At 31.2% G+C, this 24,085-nt stretch overlaps 2 protein-coding genes across 2 annotated transcripts; one reads left to right on the top strand and one right to left on the bottom strand.

Annotated features, from left to right (window-relative positions):
* Positions 1–15,875: 15,875 nt before the first annotated feature.
* Positions 15,876–20,248, top strand: LOTGIDRAFT_156759 (hypothetical protein; the record flags this gene model as incomplete). The annotated part of the gene is made up of 9 exons (XM_009048035.1): positions 15,876–15,878; positions 17,219–17,339; positions 17,542–17,631; positions 17,961–18,061; positions 18,772–18,923; positions 19,034–19,089; positions 19,208–19,311; positions 19,564–19,785; positions 20,114–20,248. 9 exons carry the CDS (start codon positions 15,876–15,878, stop codon positions 20,246–20,248), a joined length of 984 nt encoding a protein of 327 aa, XP_009046283.1.
* Positions 20,249–20,880: 632 nt separating this feature from the next.
* LOTGIDRAFT_110717 (hypothetical protein) lies at positions 20,881–23,585 on the bottom strand (the record flags this gene model as incomplete). The annotated part of the gene is made up of 8 exons (XM_009048034.1): positions 20,881–21,014; positions 21,440–21,513; positions 21,703–21,761; positions 21,887–21,937; positions 22,248–22,354; positions 22,592–22,706; positions 23,131–23,182; positions 23,458–23,585. Coding segments are annotated over 8 exons (720 nt in total), but the record flags the coding sequence as incomplete, so codon positions are not given.
* Between the last annotated feature and the right edge of the window lie 500 nt (positions 23,586–24,085).

The following is a 24,085-nucleotide window of genomic DNA, read 5'->3' as shown; positions in this document are numbered from 1 at the left end:
GGTAGACCACAAATTTTTGACTAACGATCTGTTTGAGACATCGAATCCATTAATAAAATATCCTTCATAATAAAGACCGATAGCTTTGTGTTCTGTCTGGTCGTTATTTGAATAAATTTTGTTTTTACAATAACAGATGAGCCATATAATCTTCTATCTTATTATTCAGTTCATGTGACTATGTTTGTATTAGAGAGGTTATATTTTATCAGTAGAGAACAGCGAGTGTCTATTAGATGTCTCTACAAACTGTCGAGATTCCTGCAAGATACTATCATATTGTCAATCTCCTTGAGTAGAAAATATCAGAGATGGAGGATATCATCTGGAATACTGTCTAGATATTTCTTATAGATATTCCTCCTAATCGCTGATATTCGTGATAGAGACATACACGATATTTGATATTACGATGTGTCTATTTTATGACTTTGGTTTTTTCTAAATTTTCTAATAATTGTTATAACAAGAAGGTTACTGACAGCGTTGATCTTAATTAGTGTCAAAATATAAAAAGGTCTAAAGTGTAAAAGCTACTTTTTCATTTTTCACAGAGAGTTCTACTGTCTTGTTGTACGAATGCATTCTGAAAGATTCGTATAGAATGTGGTCCAATCAAAATATAGTGCCCATTTTTAAAAAGGTTGTCTTTGGGTTTATTTGAATTTGACCGTTCCTTCAGTCTTAACTTTCGTTATGGTTTTTTCTGATTGTGTGATCTTATGATATCAAATAGTACCATTTATCAGGATCAACTAGACATAAAGATTTATTAATGAGATACATGCCATTTATTTGATGGTATTGTTCTGAATATACTCTTTCTCATAATGTAATGTCGTTAAATAATGCTGTGGATTAGAAGCTATTTTCATCCTCTTCCTTTTTTATCTTAAATTTCTTACTAAGGTGATGCCATGTTGTTATGGTTTGATACACAGGGTTGATATGATTTGTTTTTGACACTAATCCGTGTTTCAAGATAGGCTAACTTACTTTGTTTCTATGGAGGATGACCATTTACCTCTTTTGGAATTAACTGTTATATTCTTGGCTTATTTATGGAATATACAACAACCTATAAAATGTTCAGTCTGGTACTTTATTTCCTAGACATAAAGATGGCTGGGTCATTTCTTTTCTTTTGTAATTCTGATGATGTTTACTATTAAAAGTTGAAAAATCTCCAAGTTATTCCTAAGAGATGTATTTTATTTTCTCTATAAATCTCCAAGAGTTAGTTAGTAGGCGACTAGTAGGTAGAATTACGTGTTTAATTGCTGTTTTATTGAGCTCTAGAGATGGTATTGTGTCTCGGTATAATTTCAAATCTAACATCAAAATAATCTGATGTCGTCGCTTCAGATTGTTCTCTTAGCGTAACAGAAACATAGAAAAATGAATGATAAGGATGCAAATGGGATTTTACGTCCAACTCAGTGGGCAAAAAGACAACACCGCCGCAAAGGGCATTGTGATAGGATAGCGACATTAGCCTAATCATTTTCCATTTTACCTTAATAATTGAGGGATTTTTAACAGTCTTAAATGAAGTTTACCAATACAGCGATAAGACACTTCTCTGTGACCATGTCATGGCCAAGGGACTCGCGTATATGAGAATCTGCTGTTTGTGTACTTTTCCATAACACGCATCGTCTAAAACCTCATCTTATGCAAGTCATAGGCAGTTTCCTATCATACACACTGTATCCCGAATGCGAACGTTCATTTTATGCATGACACATTAGGAAGAGTGTTAATAGTTCAATAATAATCCCAATACCGGAAATTAATTCAATAAGCAAGATTAAATTACGAGAACATTCTGTGAATGGAATTTTTATCCCATAAATTTTACTGTTTCACATATTTCAATTGAAATGTAGTCGTGAAGAAGAAGAATACTATATATCATGATTTAACTTGCTAATAAATAAAATTATATATATTGAGAATAATCCTAAAATCTTGATTAACTATCGTCACTTTAGCAGAATGTTTTAATGTAATTGTACACAAACCAATTCTCTCTAAAAATTGAATTGGAAAAGTGAAAGGCCTTCATGCTCTTAACATCAAAATATCATCTGGTATCACGATAATTCGATCTGTTAAGCAAAGTTTTGATATGTATAGACTGGTTATACAAAGCATGTACATGTGTCATAACAACCTTATTGATCTGAAAGTCTTCATTCCCCGGGGACACTGTTGTTTATCTGCACCGGTCCAATGGGTTATAATATATAGATCAAAGGGAACAATATTGTTTCATATGATATTTGTCCGGTATCTTGGTTAACCCTGTAACCATGCCAGGTTCTGGCCTCTTATCAACAGTCCTGGTATCTTGGTTCGTAAAGGTTTCACGTAAAGTACTTAAAAAATTCAAGAATTCTTAATTTAGAAGTCCAAACATAACTGACTAATCATCAATAACTATTTGGATCAGGATGTTTTGACACGCTTACTGGCCACAAAATACTGGAAATATCAAAATTTCATGAAAGATTTTGAAGCAGGTAATAGTAAAGTTGTGGTTCCGGTTTCATCTGGATTAAAACGATACCATGCCCATTCTAAAAAATCATAGTATTACGATGCTTTGTTGTTAAAACATCACATCATTAACTATGTGGACTCTTCTAAAAGAATTCCGTGTCCCAAAGGCAGAATTAGAAATAAAATAAATGCATGCATTTTGTGAAAGTTTGTTTTTATCGTAAATGTTCGACATAAACTAATCTTTCAATTAATAACGCCTGCAATTGACTAATGGTTTTTATCAGCATTTTTGAAATTATCCGCCATATCAATCTTAGTTGGTTGTAAGGTTAGACAAATTTTTATAGATTAGTCCATATTCATTGTTCAGCAATTCATTTGACTTGTCTATTTCAGAGACAGGTGCTATCAGTTTAAAAGGACCAAGTTGCTGGCAGGTATACTAGTGTTACTGACAGATATATTACAACTAACGGTAATTGTGTTAGAAAAACTGTGATATTGACATTCTAATCAATTTCGAAACCCTAGCATAGCAAACCAAATTATTTTCAATCTGGTTTTTACTCAACTTCCCTAGTCAATGCTCTCTAGTATACCGTCTAACTACTTAGGCAGCAGTAAATTAACCTGCCCTTATACATTCAGTTAAGGGCAACATTCTGGCAGAAAGAAATCTTTGTGTTAACTCAAATCGTATATATACTTCATACTAATTAGTATATGTAGTACTGAACATTTTGAAAAACTAAGAAAAAATTTCATAGCTTTAAAGTTAGGACCTCGTACGTGTCAATGTCATGGACACGTTTCATGTATAGAGATAAAAGTGCAACATTTTTCTAGTTGACTGTAGTAGAGTAGAATTATCCTTATTATAAATTTAAAGATCTAGTGTTCATCTTTATTTAAAAATACGTATAGAACGTAAACCATCCTCGAATATAACTTTCTTAATCAAACAGTTGATTCTTCCACAGTTTCAGCTTTTATTCTGCCACAAATAAGTTGCTTCAATTTTCAGACATTTAGTCACTGTGATTATTCATAAGATCAAACAGTGTGTAAGAATATACATTAATAAATAATTCAATATCTTGTCCTCGCATCTGATTGGAAAGTTTCCAGACACATGGTGATTTAAATATTGAACGTACAATGTCAAATAACAAGCACATAAACAAAAGGCGACTCTAATAGAAAACCCGGGGGTCCTTAGCTACATACAACCATTTCAGTAGGCATCGAAACTTTCATTAAAAGAAATAAATATATCAAGAGGCAGAATGATAAAATCATATATCTTAAGAAACGTGCACAGAGTGACGAAATCATAGAACTTAGGAAACGTTCACAAAATGACTAAATTATATACATCAGGATTTGCCCACAGAATCATTAAATCATAGAACTTAGGGAACGTCCACAGAATGATTAAATGACAGAACAGTCCAGTCCACAGAATGATAAAATCATAGAACTTAGGAAACGTTCACAAAATGACTATATCATATACCCCAGGATTCGCTCACAGAATGATTAAAACATATACCTCAGAATTCGCCCACAGAATGATAAAATGACAGAACTTATGACTCGTCCATAGAATGATACTTAGGAACTCATGTAACGTAGGAAACGTTCACAGATCCACTAAATCATAGAACTTATGTAACTTCCACGATCTGATAACTCAGTATGATAAAATCATAGAACTTCAGAAATGCCCATAGAATGATTAAATCATGGAACTAAGGAAACGTTCACAGATCTACTAAATCATGGAACTTATGAAACCTCCACGATCTGATAACTCTGTATGATAAAATCATAGAACTTCAGAAACGTCCATAGAATGATTAAATCATGGAACTTAGGAAACGTTCACAGATCTACTAAATCATAGAACTTATGTAACTTCCACGATCTGATAACTCAGTATGATAAAATCATAGAACTTCAGAAATGCCCATAGAATGATTAAATCATGGAACTTAGGAAACGTTCACAGATCTACTAAATCATGGAACTTATGAAACCTCCACGATCTGATAACTCAGTATGATAAAATCATAGAACTTCAGAAACGTCCATAGAATGATTAAATCGTGGAACTTAGGAAACTTTCACAGATCTACTAAATCATGGAACTTATGAAACCTCCACGATCTGATAACCCAGGAAACGTCTTCAGTATGATAAAATCATGGAACTTAGGAAATGTCCACAGAATGATAAAATCATAGAACTTATGAAACGTCCACAGAATGATAAAATCCACAGTATGATAAAATCATAGAAATTAGGAAACCTCCACAGTATGATAAAATCATAGAAGTTAGGAAACCTCCACAGTATGATAAAATCCTCGGACTTAGGAATTGTCCACAGAATGATTCAACCATGAAACTAATGTTATTGTTGACACCAGACAAACCACTTAAAAACTATTCAAAAGAAAAATCGCTATGCTGTCAGAAACATTCTTCCGGCTGTAAGTTACTGGTAAATATGAGAGGCGTTTTTTCCTCTTATCGTCACATCCGGTCACGTCAACCATATCTAATGTAGCAACTTTCTGACGTGACAATGACTGTGTCTACAAAATGCTTTGATACATAAAAGTACATGTAGTCTCAATTGTCATTAATAGATTAGAGGTGTATTTCACTTAACCTTGGCGTAAGCGTTAGTATGTATGTTACTACTAGATCATCCTATAGTCTAGGCTGATTTACAATATCAAAATCAGAGAATTTTCGTTGCATATGGTTTCTCTATCGTTTTATTACATGTAAAGCAAACGTTAATTCACAAAATCAATTTTGAGTAACTTAATAACAAAACGTCGCCTATAAAGTAAATTCTTTATGAATTTCGATATTGATATATTTCTCATAGACATTTTCAATCTGGATTACATGTAATGACATTCTAACGTAATATTCTAACCAAAATTTAATTTCGTCTTGAAATTAATCATTTATTATTCATACAAACTTCTTTGAACTTGGTATATTTAATCTTCTTCAATAACGCAATTTTCTAGAAAAGTGAAATTTAATTAGCAATATACATGTTGGATATTACAAATTTCACACAGTTGTAAGAGCAATTTTCACCATTTTTTTCATTAACGGTTTGAACTACCCTTAATAAATGAACAGTAATAACTTTTAAGAAGGAACACACCAAAGAACGGATATATTCTTATTCTCAAGTAGTATCGTTATTGCAATCTAAAATATCTAGTAACAGTTTCTATGAGATCATGGAAGCTTTTGCCTGTTTTACTTACACAAGTTTCGGGTTGGATTCCATTGAAGATGGCCCAGACGTCGGATTTTACTTCTGGAAAACGATAGCAATTGTTTAAATCAAGTTCAATCAGCTGGTAAAATGTGGTTTCCTCTTATGGTTCAATAACTTAAGTTGGCATAATATTCATTTCAACAAATTTGCTTTGGCTGATATGTGTAATATATACCGATAATGACAAGTGTAAAATAAAGTAAATTACATTACGTTTGGCAAGATTTCCTGGTCTATGTTTCGATTATCTGTTAGAATATAAAACTTAAAGCGTGTTTAGACATAGTAATCTAATAATAATCGATATTATGGTACATTAAACATCATTTTAACATTGAAATTCTAGTCAGCCTACTTCATATATCATTTTTATCGCTAAAATATCTTCTTTTATTTTCTCTTAAACCCTTCAATAATTCCACCCTTTTTAAACATTCAAGTAGGTAAGCTATCGATTTTACATTTCTTGATTTTAAAGACGATTTAAAATTCCAGACAATAATGTACTTTTTATGTTTACAATAATCTCGAATACACTTATCTGTCGTACAAGGTTACCATAATGTTGCTTCAAATTGTTTCATACGATCAGGAACGAAATTTGTTAGCAAGCAAACCTTTAGAATATTTAGAGACCATTAGAGAGAAGGAAGTTAAGAAATACACAACGATAGTATGCTCCAAGATTGCCAAGATGGAAGATTGGGAACAGTTTTTAATGCAATTCGAGTACCATGTTAATATAATCAAATTATAAACATTTATTCTAGCGTCTTCATCCTTAGTTTTAGATCATTCCAAATTTTCACGCATAGCACATTTGCAATATTTGCTATTCCATATAAATTTCACCGGAAATGACGTCTCCAATTGATTAAGTTGATGGTGTTCTTGTTTTTTTTTTGTTTTTTTTTTTTTTTTTTTATCTTAAACTAATATTCAGTACTTTAATCTGAAGCAAGAGTGTAGGACGCAAAACTAAATTTAAACTTGATATCCGTCACTTCGTCAAACATCAAAATATTCATGTCACGAGAGAAGCGAGTACCTCTAAGAGATTGACGATGTTCTCAAGATAAAACTCTAATGCATAATGCGACTATTTAATGGCCATCGGCTAAAATAGACTAAATAACATCATGTATCATACGTCATTGATTTAATGTCAAAATAATACAAGTTAGCTTTCATTTTATTTTCTAAGACATGCTTTAAGGCAAGTCAACACCATACGACGCCAATTTCTTCTTTAGCTCGACAACACAATAGCTTCAAGCTTTTATATTCTAGAAATGATGAAAGGCTTCTTTTCTTCTCAAAGGACAGAGAGGTCTTTATCTCGCAAAGGAATTTCTTTGTGAATCATGATATATAATAGTCATGTATGGTTAATTTTAGAGAAGCTTGACGCAGTTGATGTACAATAGATAAATTGTATGACATTGGCATAGCTGGTCTTGAACTGGGATGGTTCATTTCTAAACGTTGGTTGGACGGTACATTTTGATGGGAAGCAAAGTGGAATAGATAATGGACCTTTATGGCATCTGTACATTACTAAGGTTTTACAGCCAACCCTCACAAAAAATGTTAGAGATAAAATTTCATATGTATTTTAATATCTAATGGCTTAAAGTGCTTTTTGGAAATCAAAGCAACAACACTTACACATACATGTACATTTATATCTTACTCTAAGCACCATATAAAATAATATACACTGTATTCTCCTTATCCATTTTCGAATGTGAGCTATCTGGAAAAAACAGAATCCTCGAACGCTGTACTTTTAAAATCATCCATCTTCAAATCAACATAAAACTGGCAGACCGTTTCTAATCTCATTTAAACAGTGTATTTAGAAATGGCAGCAATTCAAATCTTACTCGTCAGACTATGAATTAGATAAAATCATTGTTTTTCATTTCACAACAGGCCCAAAACAATTCAATAATCATAAAAAGAATTATCTTGGCTAAGATTTTTCCAACGTCAAATTTTCATGACATTTGTCTTAATAGATGTAAAGTAAAATTTCCAAGTAAGAATTAATGCTACGTAATGCATATATCTTTTACGCTTGTCTTATAATATTTTTTATGTGTTTAGCATTCAACTGTGTTTATACTAATTATATTTAGTCGTGTTTTTGTATATTGTAATTGTATTCAGCATTGTGGAGTACTTGATATCTATGTATGTAAATCTGTTTATATATTGGTGTAAATGTATATCTTTATGGTAGCCTTATTATTAACTTATGGTACATCTGTATTACAAATAATTTTATGTATATTTATTTTGTTCTGTTGTTTTATATATTTATATTGTAAAGATGTTAAGCATAATTAAATTATTGTTACGTATTTTGTATATTTACATTCCGCGCGTTGCGTTAAGTATAAAATATATATATTGCTGTGAAGTAGTTTGTATATATATAAATGTGATATAGGCCCATATTTACATCATCATGAAGATTTTTGTATATTTATATCGCTGCAGTGTGATATTAGTTACCAATTTCAGGTATGCACAGTCAATAAACATTATCTCTGTAATTAAACTATGATAATGTTAACCATGCATTATCAATCACTCGGCATAATATTGTTCACCTCACTCACTAGAACAGTTTTTATCTAGTCAGACAGGCTTAAATTTGATTAGCCATTTCGTCTATATAGTTTATATTGGACGATCATATTAACGTGAATAATGATTTGTCGTATCCAAGTGAATTCTAATTTATATCCAAATCTGTCTGGTTCCAATAAAACCAGGAAATTTCTGAGAATCACGTCTTCTGATTCCAATCACTGATCTCTCAATATGTTTTCATCGTTAAGGCATTTGTTGAGCAGACTGTCGTTAACCTTTTCTACCCTAATTTCTCTACATCTAATCATCGATGAAGCGTAAAGAATTCGTATTGATTCCAAGCTTTTCTTTGATTTCAACACATTACTGTAAGGTCAATTTACAGACGTTTAACTTGTTCTGTTGGAGCAATTCTTAGTCTTTCTCTATAGTTGAATCCCTGCTTTACTTCACATAGTTACACTATAGACAGTATAATGTACTATTTATTCATGCCTTATTATGTATTTTTTGTTGTTGAATTTGTAGTGAAATAGCTATATATATTATATTTTTATACTGCAGGTAAACCTATTTCCGCCCCTTCCTATTTTGCCTCTAAATAATTTCTACTATGGGAAGGGTGATGTGGGAATAACCCTATAAACCTTAATTGCTAAATATTCAGGACGCCTTTTTACTATCTGTCAAGATTTCATGCATTATTAGAAAGATATGGTGATGTATTAAAAATTTTACAATGTGCTTGGCTTTGATTTTCACTTTATGACCTTGTTATTATAGATATTCGATAGTACTCGTTAGATAAGGCTGTCATTATGAGAATGATTATGAGAAGTGAAACATTCCAATATTTGCTCTGTTGTCGCTGATAAAGACCTTTGTAACATTTAAAATGACACGAGATGTTGAGTAAATAATTCAGACTTCAATTAATTCTTTTGATGTTTTACATGTTACGTCTTTTCTTGAAAGTTTAAATAATGGATTACTTGATAGTGTTTATTAGAATTCCCACTGTATTTTATCGATCATTATGATTCGGATATAAACCAAATAAACTACACAATTGATATGAAAAAAGACGCATCCGTTAAAACAAATAAAAAAAACCCGGAAACTAGTAAATTTCTGTTGATCTATATTATAATATTTTACTGTTTCATTGAAAACGTCTACATTCATAGTAGCATTTTTAGTATTTTCATAAAATCATAAAATACATTATAACATAAGCCTTACATAAACCATTACCTCATGAGCATAGTATCGTAAACGAATATTCCTGTAAAAAAGGCAACATCAATTAACAAAACAAGTCAATGTGCATAGTGTACAGCAACAAACCTAAAACAAGTTTCATCACATCAACATCCACGTCAACGATCAACTGCCATCTTTTATAATATAAGTAGAGCGGCATAAGCGAAAAAGTCATCATATATTATTTGTGATACTATAAGCAGAGAAACATCAACGACAAGGTCATCATATATCATCTGTGATAATATAAGCAGAGAACCATTAACGAAAAGGTCATCATATATCATCTGTAATATCATAAGCAGAGCAACATCAACGAAAAGGTCATCATATATCATCTGTGATAATATAAGCAGAGAACCATCAACGACAAGGTCATCATATATCATCTGTGATAATATAAGCAGAGAACCATCAACGACAAGGTCATCATATATCATCTGTGATAATATAAGCAGAGAAACATCAACGACAAGGTCATCATATATCATCTGTGATAATATAAGCAGAGAACCATCAACGAAAAGGTCATCATATATCATCTGTGATAATATTAGCAGAGAACCATCAACGAAAAGGTCATCATATATCATCTGTAATATTATAAGCAGAGCAACATCAACGAAAAGGTCATCATATATCATCAGCCTGTAATATTATAAGTAGAGCAACATCAACGAAAAGGTCATCATATATCATCTGTAATATTATAAGTAGAGCAACATCAGCGAAAAGGTCATCGTATATCATCTGTAATATTATAAGCAGAGAAACATCAACGACAAGGTCATCATATATCATTTGTGATAATATAAGCAGAGAACCATCAACGAAAAGGTCATCATATATCATCTGTAATATTGTAAGCAGAGCAACATCAACGAAAAGGTCATCATATATCATCTGTAATATTATAAGTAGAGCAACATCAACGAAAAGGTCGTCATATATCATCTGTAATATTATAAGTAGAGCAACATCAGCGAAAAGGTCATCGTATATCATCTGTAATATTATAAGTAGAGTAACATCAACTAAAAGGTCATCATATATCATCTGTAATATTATAAGTAGAGCAACATCAGCGAAAAGGTCATCGTATATCATCTGTAATATTATAAGCAGAGAAACATCAACGACAAGGTCATCATATATCATCTGTGATAATATAAGCAGAGAACCATCAACGAAAAGGTCATCATATATCATCTGTAATATTGTAAGCAGAGCCACATCAACGAAAAGGTCATCATATATCATCTGTAATATTATAAGTAGAGCAACATCAGCGAAAAGGTCATCGTACATCATCTGTAATATTATAAGTAGAGCAACGTCAAAGAAAAGGTCATCATATATCATCTGTAATATTATAAGCAGAGTAACATCAACTAAAAGGTCATCATATATCATCTGTAATATTATAAGTAGAGCAACATCAGCGAAAAGGTCATCGTATATCATCTGTAATATTATAAGCAGAGAAACATCAACGACAAGGTCATCATATATCATCTGTGATAATATAAGCAGAGAACCATCAACGAAAAGGTCATCATATATCATCTGTAATATTGTAAGCAGAGCCACATCAACGAAAAGGTCATCATATATCATCTGTAATATTATAAGTAGAGCAACATCAGCGAAAAGGTCATCGTACATCATCTGTAATATTATAAGTAGAGCAACGTCAAAGAAAAGGTCATCATATATCATCTGTAATATTATAAGCAGAGTAACATCAACTAAAAGGTCATCATATATCATCTGTAATATTATAAGTAGAGCAAAAACGAAACTGTTAGGCCTATCACATAAATGAGTTGGATTTCATTCTGAACATTAAATGATGTAACCGCTTTATCCTTTTAAGAAATCAGACTAAAAAGTGTTAATTGACTTTATGGCAGGATATAAAGAGAGAAACTGAGAAATCTGTCTTCTAAATGGTATAAAAATTCAAGAGTCAGTTGATAAATGGGTTTTCTCGAGACGAATGTGGTTTGTTGTTAATGTAATATGGAAATCTGCGCTATAAACCTGGAATAAATATGATGTTTTAAGAATCTAATAAAAATCACAATGAGTATCAGTCATTTCTAAACAGCCATTTATAAGCAGTGATTCTCTAAGATTATACATTTCTTACCTCGCAATATTCATAACTGATCCAATTATCGTGAATAATAATGATATGAGGAATTATAACGTTTATTGTTATAGCTTTATAGTGGATGGTGATTTACATATTACGACAAGAGATCAACGTTTTAATTTAATGATTTTACACCGAAAGCCAGATATATTTATTTAAAGGGATTGTAAAGAGGTTTTTCAGTCTTTGTATAAGAATTGTAAAGAATTCACGTCTAGATCAGAAAAAGTAGTATATTATGAAAATATTGTGCCTTATTTTATCTCAAAATAAGATCGAAAAAGGCTTGAGGAATCTGATCATTGATTTTTGTGGATGATAGAACTCAATGTTATCGGCGTATCTATTTTTTCAGAATGAAAATCCTGTGTCCTGTTCGGCCGCTACAAATATATAAAATTACACTGGCGAAAGTGACGACAGGAAATCAGGTTGTTACCTTACTCGTTCACACAACAGATATTTTCATGACATCCTTGACTATGGTTTACTTCATTAAGTAGGGCATATATCTATACTCTGAAAATTGCATTGCATAGGTGGATTTTTAATCTTTTCGTGCAGAAGATAAGCTGTACTTTTGGTAATTCCTTTATATTAAATTCATTCTTTTTGTAATATATCGTTAAAACTTTGAGGTGAATCTATGAACTCTCACCGAACCATTTCGTTAGATCGACTTTATTTCTTAATGAAATATAAGAATTCGCAATTCCTACACATTCGATATGGTTTATGCCTCTTACGTGTGAGATGTACATTAAATATTAATAAATGTCCACTAATATAAACCCAGAACATTAAATAATATGTCTGTGATGCTCTACACTAATTTGTCAGATAATCAATAAAGTGGGTACATAAGAAACATAAAAAACTTAAATGTCATTTTATATCTTAAAATATCAAGTTAAATTACCTCTTAGATTTTAATCATGTCTGACAGGTTCTTTTTAAATGGAAAATTTATTAGATTTTATTGCTATTCCAGTGAGATCAACAACCAACAAAAAAGCATTTTCCTGCTGCCAAATTGGAAATGGGTTTGAGGATCTTACCGGACTTACAAAGACATGCAACAAGAGATATGATGCAAAAACAGGCAAAAACTGGTCATAATTTTTTGGGGATTTCCAAGACCCCGTCTGAATGTTAATCCCCAAGTAAGCCAACAGAGCTAACCTCAAGTGTTTCCTATTCAAACATTAGACTGAATACTTTCTGTGGAGTGAAATCTTTAATGAGTGTTGGAGAATATTTTTACCAATCTGATTACAATAAACTGTGACACCATCTTACCATCAACTATTACATACGACTTAAAGAATATAATATGTTCTTATGCTAATAATAAAAATGTTCGTTATTGTTGCAACATGCAGAAATATAGAAAGTAAAGAATTCTCTCAACCACGCTACATCCTATCACTTTCAACCATACTGTGAAGGATTTTCTCTGTTGCTCGAATTTAAATGATAAATGTTAAGCTAATGTCTTATAAGACGCAATACATCAACATTCAAATCTAATTGAAAAAATAACTTGAACGCCTATATGCTGTAACATTCGTAATTTTAAATACGTTTTTGCAATTTCGAGTAGAAGGGAACTATCTTAAACTGAAAATAACTCTTTTAAGAAGCTGAAATGAGATATCAAATACGTATGTAAGGTCTGTACAAAATCCTTTAAATTCGTCCTACATTGGTTTGATGGAGATTCCTAGTCTCGACCAGACGAATAATCTAAGATTATCATAGCTCACACATAGGCCTACTTAATATATCAAACAATGTGAAACAATTTCATTCTGATCAAAGACTGATTCTTTTGATTTATTCAGATTACATCGGGCGTGCCAAAAGTTCTTGTTCAGTGTGATTTCATAATAAAACAAGCGTATATAAGTAACACTGAGATATGAATGGCATATTACAATAACATGATATATAATTTAAATCGAGAGGGAATTCATAACAATTTACACTGATTGTCATTATAACTTTAGCACTGGTATATATTCCCACTTATCCCACATATCACCATCAAAATATTATATATATGTTTTTAATTCCACAAATTACTTTACGCGTTTGATTATTGCTATAAAAAGGAATTTTTCCATTTGTATATTACTTGGTGTATACATTATATATTTTACATGCATAGTGATATGTAGAGCATGGAATATGACGAAATGTGAAATCCCAAGATTCCGGAAGCTCATTCTATGCTCATGAGCCATAATGAGCACAACAAATATACATCAATTACGTTAGTCTAATTACTACGACTACCAACAACACCTAGTCTGGGATATCTACAGACCGACCGCTCCAGCATGGAATAGTTATCTTTCCAAAATCCACACACTAATTTAATACAGCATCGATGCCGCTGGGGATTTGAATGAATTTATTCAAGTTTACATAGGAATGATGGAAGTTGAGAAATGAATGATAAACACTTCTATTACTACGGTTCCATGTCAATAATGATATCATTTCTGACCATCCGTTAAGGTGTCATTACGGGCTGTACAGAATCTTTAATGGATTTAATCAGATCAAAAGTCAGTCACGAAAACACGAAATGTCTTGATATACTTTTGTATATTCTCTGAGCTCTGAAAACTGTCTTTGTTATTCATGCTTCATCTGCTGAAATTAGTTTCCCTTACATTTACCCCAAAAATATCATAGTACTTTGGCATTGGGTACAAAAATACATTTGATAGATTATATGATTATATTTTAAACGTTACGGACCCAATGTTACTTAATTAAGCAACTCTGTAAATTCAGATTTCGACTATTTTAGGGAGTCAGGGGTATATTGGAAGCCAGTCTTATCTGTTAGAAATTACACAAGTGTCATCTTTAACACTGTTCAAAAAGTCAATAGAGAAATTAATGAGGCAAACATTGTGCTAAAGTCAATAATCAAACATAAAGATTATGTTATTTATAAAAATAACATGCTTCATATAACCTGCTTACATAGCCTTTAGCTAAAACTTATTACGTTAAGAAACGTCGACTTGGAAACTTTCTTAGACAATCAGGAAAAGTTGAATGAAAAGGGCAACCATTTATGACAATGTATATGCAAGTTTGGTGAAATGTCATCATGAATTTTTAATGTATAAACTGTAATTTGTCTTACCTCAGTTTCTGATTGTGAATTGTCTGTCGGCATACTGGCCCTCCACCTCCATTAAGCCATGTTTGTGATGTGACCAAAACTACCTTCTATGGAATCAATATAGATAACGCGTGCGACTTCCTCACTTAATTCCCATTCTATGTTAGAATTATCGGATGAGGTACATTAATGTCTCTCTGGGTCATATACATAAAATTTGTTGGTGAAGGAATGGTCAACCACACCGAGCTAATTTCTTCCCAATTTAATTAGTGAATATCTAATTGTTTATATCTACTGTATATTATTACATTAATATATCTATTATTGGCAGTTTTAATATCAGCAATTGGATAATTTGTTTAATATATTTATAACTTAATTATACAGTGTTTTGTCCTTTTGAGGTTTGGTTTCTTATTACATACATCGTTATTTATTTGTAATATTTGTCAGCGAGCCAATGACTGGAACTGAAGCACTTTATTCCGGTCATTCACCTTTCGTTTGGGTTACTTGACCTATCAAACGGAAAATATAAAACATGAAAAGGAGTTGCCATCTATCGTCTACGTCACCCAACACCATTCTTCTTAAAAATGTATACGACGGCTATATTACAATTTCTTGTGGTCACCGCGACCTATATATTATAAGATTCCTCCAAATATCTCTAAGAACATTATGGAAGCAAACATGGACATAAAAATATATAATCTTATATAAAAGGCTTTAGTCCTTCTTTCAGACAATTCATTTTTCAGGAAAGAAAATGTAAAATTTTTAAGAAACTTTCACTCTTCTACAAGAATAGAAATAACTGTCGACACAATAAACCTCTCATCAATCAAATACTTTCAAGAAGTAAAAATAAAACCTTATGCGAACATGGTAAGAGTGAAAAATGTTCAAAATATTCTACAAGAATAGTGAATTATTCCTTTTTCGCATTTTGTGACGTCTACAAAGTAACAAGAAAGTTGCAACTTCAGACTCGTATTATAGATCAGAATATCATACCATAACTATAGATCATAAAAATTCCTGCCAAATATTACATGTTTCCTCAAGATTATCATTAGACCGAAACATCTGCCTCAATTCCAGTCTCTGGAGCTATTCTGAAAGTTGTCGACTGGTGCAGAAGTGTTGAAAACACCCATAAGACAGAACCTAGTTTTTCTGACTCTACTCCAGTCGATAATATCAAGAAGGTGGAATAGATGCAGATGTTTCAGGTGTTTCTAATAACCAATTTTGGAAGAAAGGAACACTGTCATAGTACATATTAGATCATTCACAAAAAAATTAAAATCAAAATAGGTGAAAATTTTATATAACTTTGTGTAAAAAGTCAGTTTCATTTTCTATTTAGCCTATATTCAACCAGAGAGTATAGATATACTACACTCTGATTCAACGAAATGTCATGTGAATGACGAGAATGTTGCGAATAGCCTATTCCTTTACGTACTATTCACACTTAATTATCCTGTGATTAGGCAAACATATTTCCTGAAATATAAAGACATTTCATTGGCTGATTTTAAAAAATTTCAGCCAATGATTTATCGCGAAACGAAATTGTTAGGATTTGTTTACAAAATGGTGGAAAATTGAAATTCATATTAGATTAGTAGCCTAAAAAAGGATTTCAACTGGAAAGAAGCCCTTTTTGGAGTGAAAATATTCAACGAAAATACTCTAGTAGCTTTTTAATTTAATTGTTTAACCTTTAGCTACTTGATCAATATTCTGTCGTGAGTTCGTTGGGTTTTTTTTACCATAAAAACTCCATGAGTTTTCAAATCAGAAACACGTCCAAACTTGATCGATTCTTTGCAATCGCACTGATAATTTTTCATGTCTTAGATTTTAGAAACTTTTCATATGGTATCTATCTGCAATCATATATGACTTCAACATTCTTTCAGCAAGTTAGTTGATCAAAACACTGTATATGTACAGTGTAGTTCGCCAATCATGAAATTCACCCAGCATAACAATCAACAAGTTTTGGAATTATTGCTACCATTCTGGTATGAAATATGGTTGAAATTTTGATAAATTAAGTGATTGATAATGGTTTGAAATTCTACAGATCTCATTGTGTAGATCCTAGATTCTAAACTATTCTATACATTTACACTGTAACTGTTACTAGTGTTAATGAATATATTACAGGTACATGAAAAACTTAAAATGAATAATAGAATTATCTTTTATTACAGATGGAAACACTAGATACTACGGCCACAGAATTTGAATTCAGTGAAGACGAAATATTACAAGAATTAAGTAGATTAGGCTATCGTAATGTCCCAGCTTCAAAATTGAAAGAATTTCAACGAGGTAAGCTTATGTATGAATTTCATTCAGCATGCTTATGGGTAGCCTCTTTTAAGTCAATGTATAAGGATATTTGTTCATAGAGTTTAGCTATAGTCAGAAAACTTTCATCTGAGACCTGTGATGTTAACAAATTGTGTCACCCGTATTAAAGCATCAGGCCTTATAGATCAGTTAAAGATTCAAATCTGTGGTTTCTTTTCAGATTTGAAGTTATTGATACAACATGATAAAAGTACATCGTATAATACAAGTGTATCATCTTATTATCAGGATGAATCTGATATAGAGACAGGTGAGGTTTCTTCTAGATACATTTATTTAAAATGAACTCAGACTCAAAACATTTCATTGTTTTGTTTTAGTTAACATGAGCAAGATTACTATCAAAAAGTTACCAACTACTAGCAAATGCAATCAGCTGGAAGGTCTCAGATTCTGACTGCTCTGGTTAAATATCAATTCTGACCGCTCTGGTCAAATGTCAATTTCATGTCAAATATCAATTTCAATTGTGTGATGCATTAGTGCATAGTGCATGATTTTAAAGAAATGAAATGATGTTTAATGTAAAAACTTAATTCTGAGTGAATCAACTTAAGTGATTTATTTACCTATATACAGGACCACCAATGAAGATTACTATAAGTAGAGATAGTCAGTCTAATGATAATGAAGATGATGATGAAATAGAGTCACCAAAACAACATATTAATATCATTAAAGTAAGTGTCTTAAAGGGACATTACGCATAATTTGTTTTTGCTCAAATCTGTGAAAACTATACACCAAAATCTAGAGAAACTTGCCCTTTTAATGTATCTGAAAGTTTTAGCTAAAAAAAAACCAGCTGTTAATTTGTAATAGCCATTGAATTAAAAATGTTACTAAGGTTTTTAAGTTTGTTATACTATGAAAACTGGTAAACAGTTTTAGTAAAAATAAACGCTTAACTGTAGAGAAATATGCCTCCAACGTATTCTAAAGCCATTATACAGCCAAATATCACATCTAGGTCAAACTGCTCAAATAACAAAATTAGTACTCTCTGTTTTTAATGAACCCATTTAAAACAAATTCAGTTTGATTAAGAAGATACACAGATATAAATAGCATACTTTAGAAATACTTTCAAATTTAATTTACGACGTTTTTGATAAAGAGAACTTTTTACAAAAGAGAATACAACTTTAACATGTGTATATTTTGAGTTCTGATTTTTTTTACCACTAAATGTAATATTTTGACTTAAAATATTAAACCTTAACAAGCTTTGATTTATATGGAAAGTTCTGAAGAACAACATGAAGCAGAAGAATGAAAAAATGTTTAGTAAGGGCAAAAATTAAAGATGCATCACATAAAGTATAGTTTTAAAATTGTATATTATGAAATGATAATTTTCCAATGGATTTATTTATTTTTTATTTTGTAGAGTCAGGGCAGGAAAAGTCAACAACCTACAACCAGTGGTAATTCTACAAGAGGTAACTTTCAACTTTATAAGAAACAAGAACAAGATATACCTGATGATGTATCTGAAACAGATTCTGACATCAGACGTTTGGTGAAAAGAAAAACTGTCAGGTAATTGTCATTCTTTTCATTTCATTAACAGAAATTATTAGAGATTCAAATTTGAATTTTGTGTATTATGTCTCTTTATAAGCCGTAATTGGAATATTTTTGTTTTATAGGAAGAGTGAAAAGGGAGGCAAATTTATTGATGAATCCATGACTGAGAGTGATGCAGGTTAGTTAAGATTTTCTTTAATTGCAAATGTTGACTACTTTATATCAAATTATTAAATCGATTATATCAAAAAATTTGAGCTTTGAGTGATTTTTTCTAATTCTTCTATCTATTTTAGGCAGCATAATAGATGCTCATGAACGTCTACAGAAACTAGCATTAAGAGATTTTGATGATATGCAGATTGACAGAAGACCTAGATCTTATAGAAATAGTGAAGAGGTATGCAATGCAACATTTTGTAAGAAATTACAACAACCAAATATTTTACTGTCTTCATCTTTATTATCAGAAGTTTCTATTAAAAATTTATTTCCGCTCTGTGGTTTGTGTCCCTTGCACAGTAGTTAAAAATACAATATCAGATTACTTGTATATAATATTTTTGACAGTTTGGCTATATAATGTCAGACTTTTTTTTAAAATAATATAAAACTCTCATTTTCGATTATTTTATAAATAATATTTTACCAGCCACCATACAGACTAGCTAGTGATGATCCAAGACCAGCATCAGTAATATTACGTTCTACAGAACATCCTCATACTAAAAATCTGAGAAAATCTGACCCAGTAGCTAGATACCAACAATTTAAACAAGTATGGCAGAATTATAAAGCACCAGGTGAAAAAGATCATAAATATCTACGATGGAATATTAGAGAAAAAATGTCTGTTCAAGAGGTTCCAGAGAAGGTAGCCATTAAATTTTAAATGATAAAGGACAACTTTTATGAGGATTTTTTTTATGGCATCATATTTGTCACACAAATATATTAAAGAATTATCATAGCAGACAATTACAGAGAAAACAAACAATTTTCAACATAGATAAAGGTTCTTTTGGTGTACTCTTTATAAAAGTTTTTGTCTGAATTTGATTGCAATTACTTTGGTGTTCTTGTCAAGATAATACGGATAGAAAAATTTAAAATCAATTTTAGTGATTGAACAATCAGATGACTTAAACACTAAAATTATCTTAAGTTTGTCGTTTCCCATTCAATTAATGTCTCTATTTCAGAAAAATCACAGAGTGTATGTTCAAAATAAATATACTGTACCATCAGATAAACAGAGAAAGAGTCTACGATGGCAAGTTAGAATGGATATGGCCCAGGGTGTCAAACCTCCGAGTGGTTTCTATCATGAATATTGAGTAAATGATAATGGGATGCATTTCAAGGAGCTTTAATACATTATCCATCCATCATGTGTGATCTTGAGAGACATATGTCAATTTGCTACAGTTGCAGTTTCATCATGTTTTCTCTGGCAATGCAAGGATTGTTTCAGATATTGGATTATTAAAATAGTCTGGAGATGAAAACAGGAAATGACTGATATTTTAAATTTTTAATCTAAATCATGTACATAATTTATTTATGGTGTATGAATTATAATACGTTTTATTAAAATGCTATTTTTTTCAATTTTTTCAATAACATTGAACATTTCCTTCAAATATCATTACCTAGGCTTTTGCATTCCAAATCTTTAGCCGGATCAATGCAATAGCGTAGTGAAGCTGAAGTTCTAAAGCTTTCCCAAAAGCAAGATATGCTATCCTTTCTTGAAATAAAGGGGAAATACCAGGATTATACCCTTGGTGTTGAATATCCATAAGAGGGACGTCTTTCAATATATATCTGACATGGAGAGTAAGAATGGATGCTTTTACAATATAACAATCATAGCAAGAGTAAATACTAATGATGTCTATTGACACATTCTTGTTTACTGTTGAAAAATCAAAATACACATTCTTTGAAACAAATCACAAAGACTCATCTATCTATCTAATATATAAGGCTTTTGTCTCTCAGTTCTATGTAACTGATATAAAAGTTTTTCTTCTAATTTTTCCACTGCTGCTGTTGTTAACACTAACTTTTCATGTTTTAATATACTGTATACATTTAGCCCTGAAATATAATGGAACATTTTTTTGCAAGATTGCTGAACTGTGTTTAAAACAATTCCATCACCACAGAAAGGCTGGAAACACTTACATTCCCATTTAACTTTTTTTTAACAATATTCAAAATGAAATGGGGTAGCCTGATTACACAATCAAAAGCTAAGATACACCTAAATATGCAAGGAGAGGCTGATAAATTTTCTCGAACTAAACCAGTTTTAGATTAAATGACAAATTAAAATGTATTTCAATTATAAACTGATGAAGCAATCCAAGCTTTTTGTTCACTATCATCATCCTCCCACCAATCTGGAAACTAGAAATACTGTCACAATATGTTTTATTCTAATGTAGACTAACTAGATTTTTGAATTGTGTAATAGGTTGCTGTGATTAAACAATGAAAACAATGATACAATCTATGCTTACCATAAAGTGGCATGAGGTTAAAACTAGGTTTTTCTTCTACAGCTAATGTAATATTTCTAGGCATTATATCAGTGCTGAAATACAAACAAGTACAAAATATATATTAGTACCTCAGATTTTTATCAGAGCACGACCCACTGAAATATTAGACTTTGACAAAAATGGATTAATTAATTAATGAATTGATATACATATGAAAAATAACATCTAGTGTTAATAGTTATTTAAACATCTTTAATTATAAACAATAGTATTCTACTTACTCATCAACAAATAATAGAGAGAATCCCCAAAATCTGGCATCTACTAAATCTTCCATATACTATAATAACAACAATATTTCCTCAATTTCCATAAATGCAAAAAGGACTTTTCCTTAATGATTAGATAAAAATTCTTTCCTGCTTGCTTATGTTTAGTTTTATCATATTAATCAAATAGATTTACCTCTTGTTCATCTGAAGGTATTTCTAAAGAATCAACAAAATACAAATCATTCTGAAATAAAAATGGAAAAAGTAATGTCAACCGATAGAGCTAAAACTCAAGAGTCATCTATATCACTTACTACAAAGAATATTCAACATCCAATTTGTCTCAAAAAAATCAATCATAAGCTGTAAATGATGACTTACTCAATAGCAAGGCCATCATAACTTTCCATATGCAATTATCATGACATAATGTTTGATATCTTAACCAGAGAATGTCCATAAAAATAAGGTTTATTATTTGATTCCAAACAGACAACAAACCCATATTTTACTGAGATCAATGTTAAAATACATACAAAAACTAGTTTTCTAACCTGTGCTAGTTTTATAGATAAGGCTGAACACAAACCATGAGTTCTTAATGAATCATTTAACATGTAAAAGTTGCTTTTAGGTCCTCGAGGTCCAAATGCAGAACCACCTGGAAGTAACATGAAATATTGATTTATAACATTACAAAAGAAAGAGCATTCAGTAAGATTAATCCCTATATATTTTAATCAAAGTAATCTTTAATCCCTATAGAATAAATTTTCAATGACATAAATGGCTTGGTCAATAAGTGCAAGCATAAATTCTGATAGACAAAATCTCATCTTAAACTGTAAACAGGACAGATTGCTATAGGACGTCAAATTACTCAGTAAGCTATTCTTACCTTTAGGATACAAGGGTGATCTAAGACTTCCTACTCTGGGGCCACTTTTTTTCTGTGGTCTAGGTTTTCTTCCACCACCTCTTGCCTCAGCTCTTGTTTTTAAACATCTGTAATCCTTGAAAATCAAAATATAATTTTCTAAGTCAAGTCAGTATTTCCTGGTAGATCATACTCACAATAACAATTAGCCAAAAACTGCCCACTGGACAAGATCTCAATAATCAAGAAAAGAGCCATCTTGTTTTTATCAAATCTACGAAAAATAACATGATATGTAGTTTAATATCCTATCTTAGGTTTCTGTTGGATAATGTTATGCAATGTGTAGTGAAAGAAATTTTGCTGAAACATTGCCACCAGCATACTCTTGATTGATTTCCAACTGTATCATTAAGCCTAACGACTAGAAACTTTCCTGTCAATATCAGTCTCTTCTGACCACAATAACTGGCAGAAGGAAAAAATTTTGGAAAACCTTACAGGTACTATCCTGACTTATGTCAGGACAAATTGGACCAATCAAGCATAAGCGTACTTACTATGACTCTATATTTCACTTGCCATGTAATATTTTCTTGTATTATATCAATTCTGGAATATATAAACATTTGTTCTGTTACTGTCTAGGCAAACAAAAAGTGATTGGAAAGAAATCTGCATGTGCATCAGGAACATTATTTAACTGGCAAGTTTTATTTTGAAATTAACATTAATTGACTTGATGTAAATAGCAAAAAATAAAATTGACTTCACAATATCAATAAGATAAAATAAATTATTGACCACCTAAGATTATTGAGACAATTCCTGTTTTTATAAAACTTGCACACACTCCCCCTTTAATATATTCATCGCATGAAACCAACCTTGGAAAGGCACCAAATATATCTGGATGTAAGTCAATCAAACCAACTTTATTTTCCTCTATTGTACTTAAAGATTCTACCCAGGCCTGTTTAGGTGGAATATTAGGTGGTGGGAACTGGATATCACGTGATAAAATAACTGGCTGAGTTGATCCTCCACTTGGTTTCCATTGTGATTCTAAAATAAATAAAAAAACTGATAAATCTTATAAATATCTATATCCCTTATTTCTAATTCTTTTGAACAACATTTATCATCGGTAATTTCATGGGGTTTCATTTATGGTTTCATAGTGGTAGAATGCATTTCCAATTTTTACTGAAGTAGAACTTTGGATTTGTCCTTTCAACCATATAAATTTTGCATATATGTTAACAAAAGCCTAAGCTTATAATAAGCTTGGAAAAATTTTAAGAAGCTCAAGGTTGGATTCAACTGATCAATTAATCCTTACCATCCGTCTGTGCATTTGTTGACTTGGTCGAAGTAAACTGTTGACATTTTACAGGTGTGATTGAGAGCTAAAATATAAAATGAAATAAAAAAGTGTTCCCTACCATGTACAGATTACAGAATACAAATATAGTTTAATTTTGTGTCTAGCAACACAATGATGTTCCTGAATCA

This window comes from Lottia gigantea (assembly GCF_000327385.1).
Source record: "Lottia gigantea unplaced genomic scaffold LOTGIsca_12, whole genome shotgun sequence".
Taxonomy (NCBI): Eukaryota; Metazoa; Mollusca; class Gastropoda; family Lottiidae; genus Lottia; species Lottia gigantea.
Note: the sequence above shows the minus strand (reverse complement) of the source record. Positions and strands in the feature narration are given on the sequence as shown.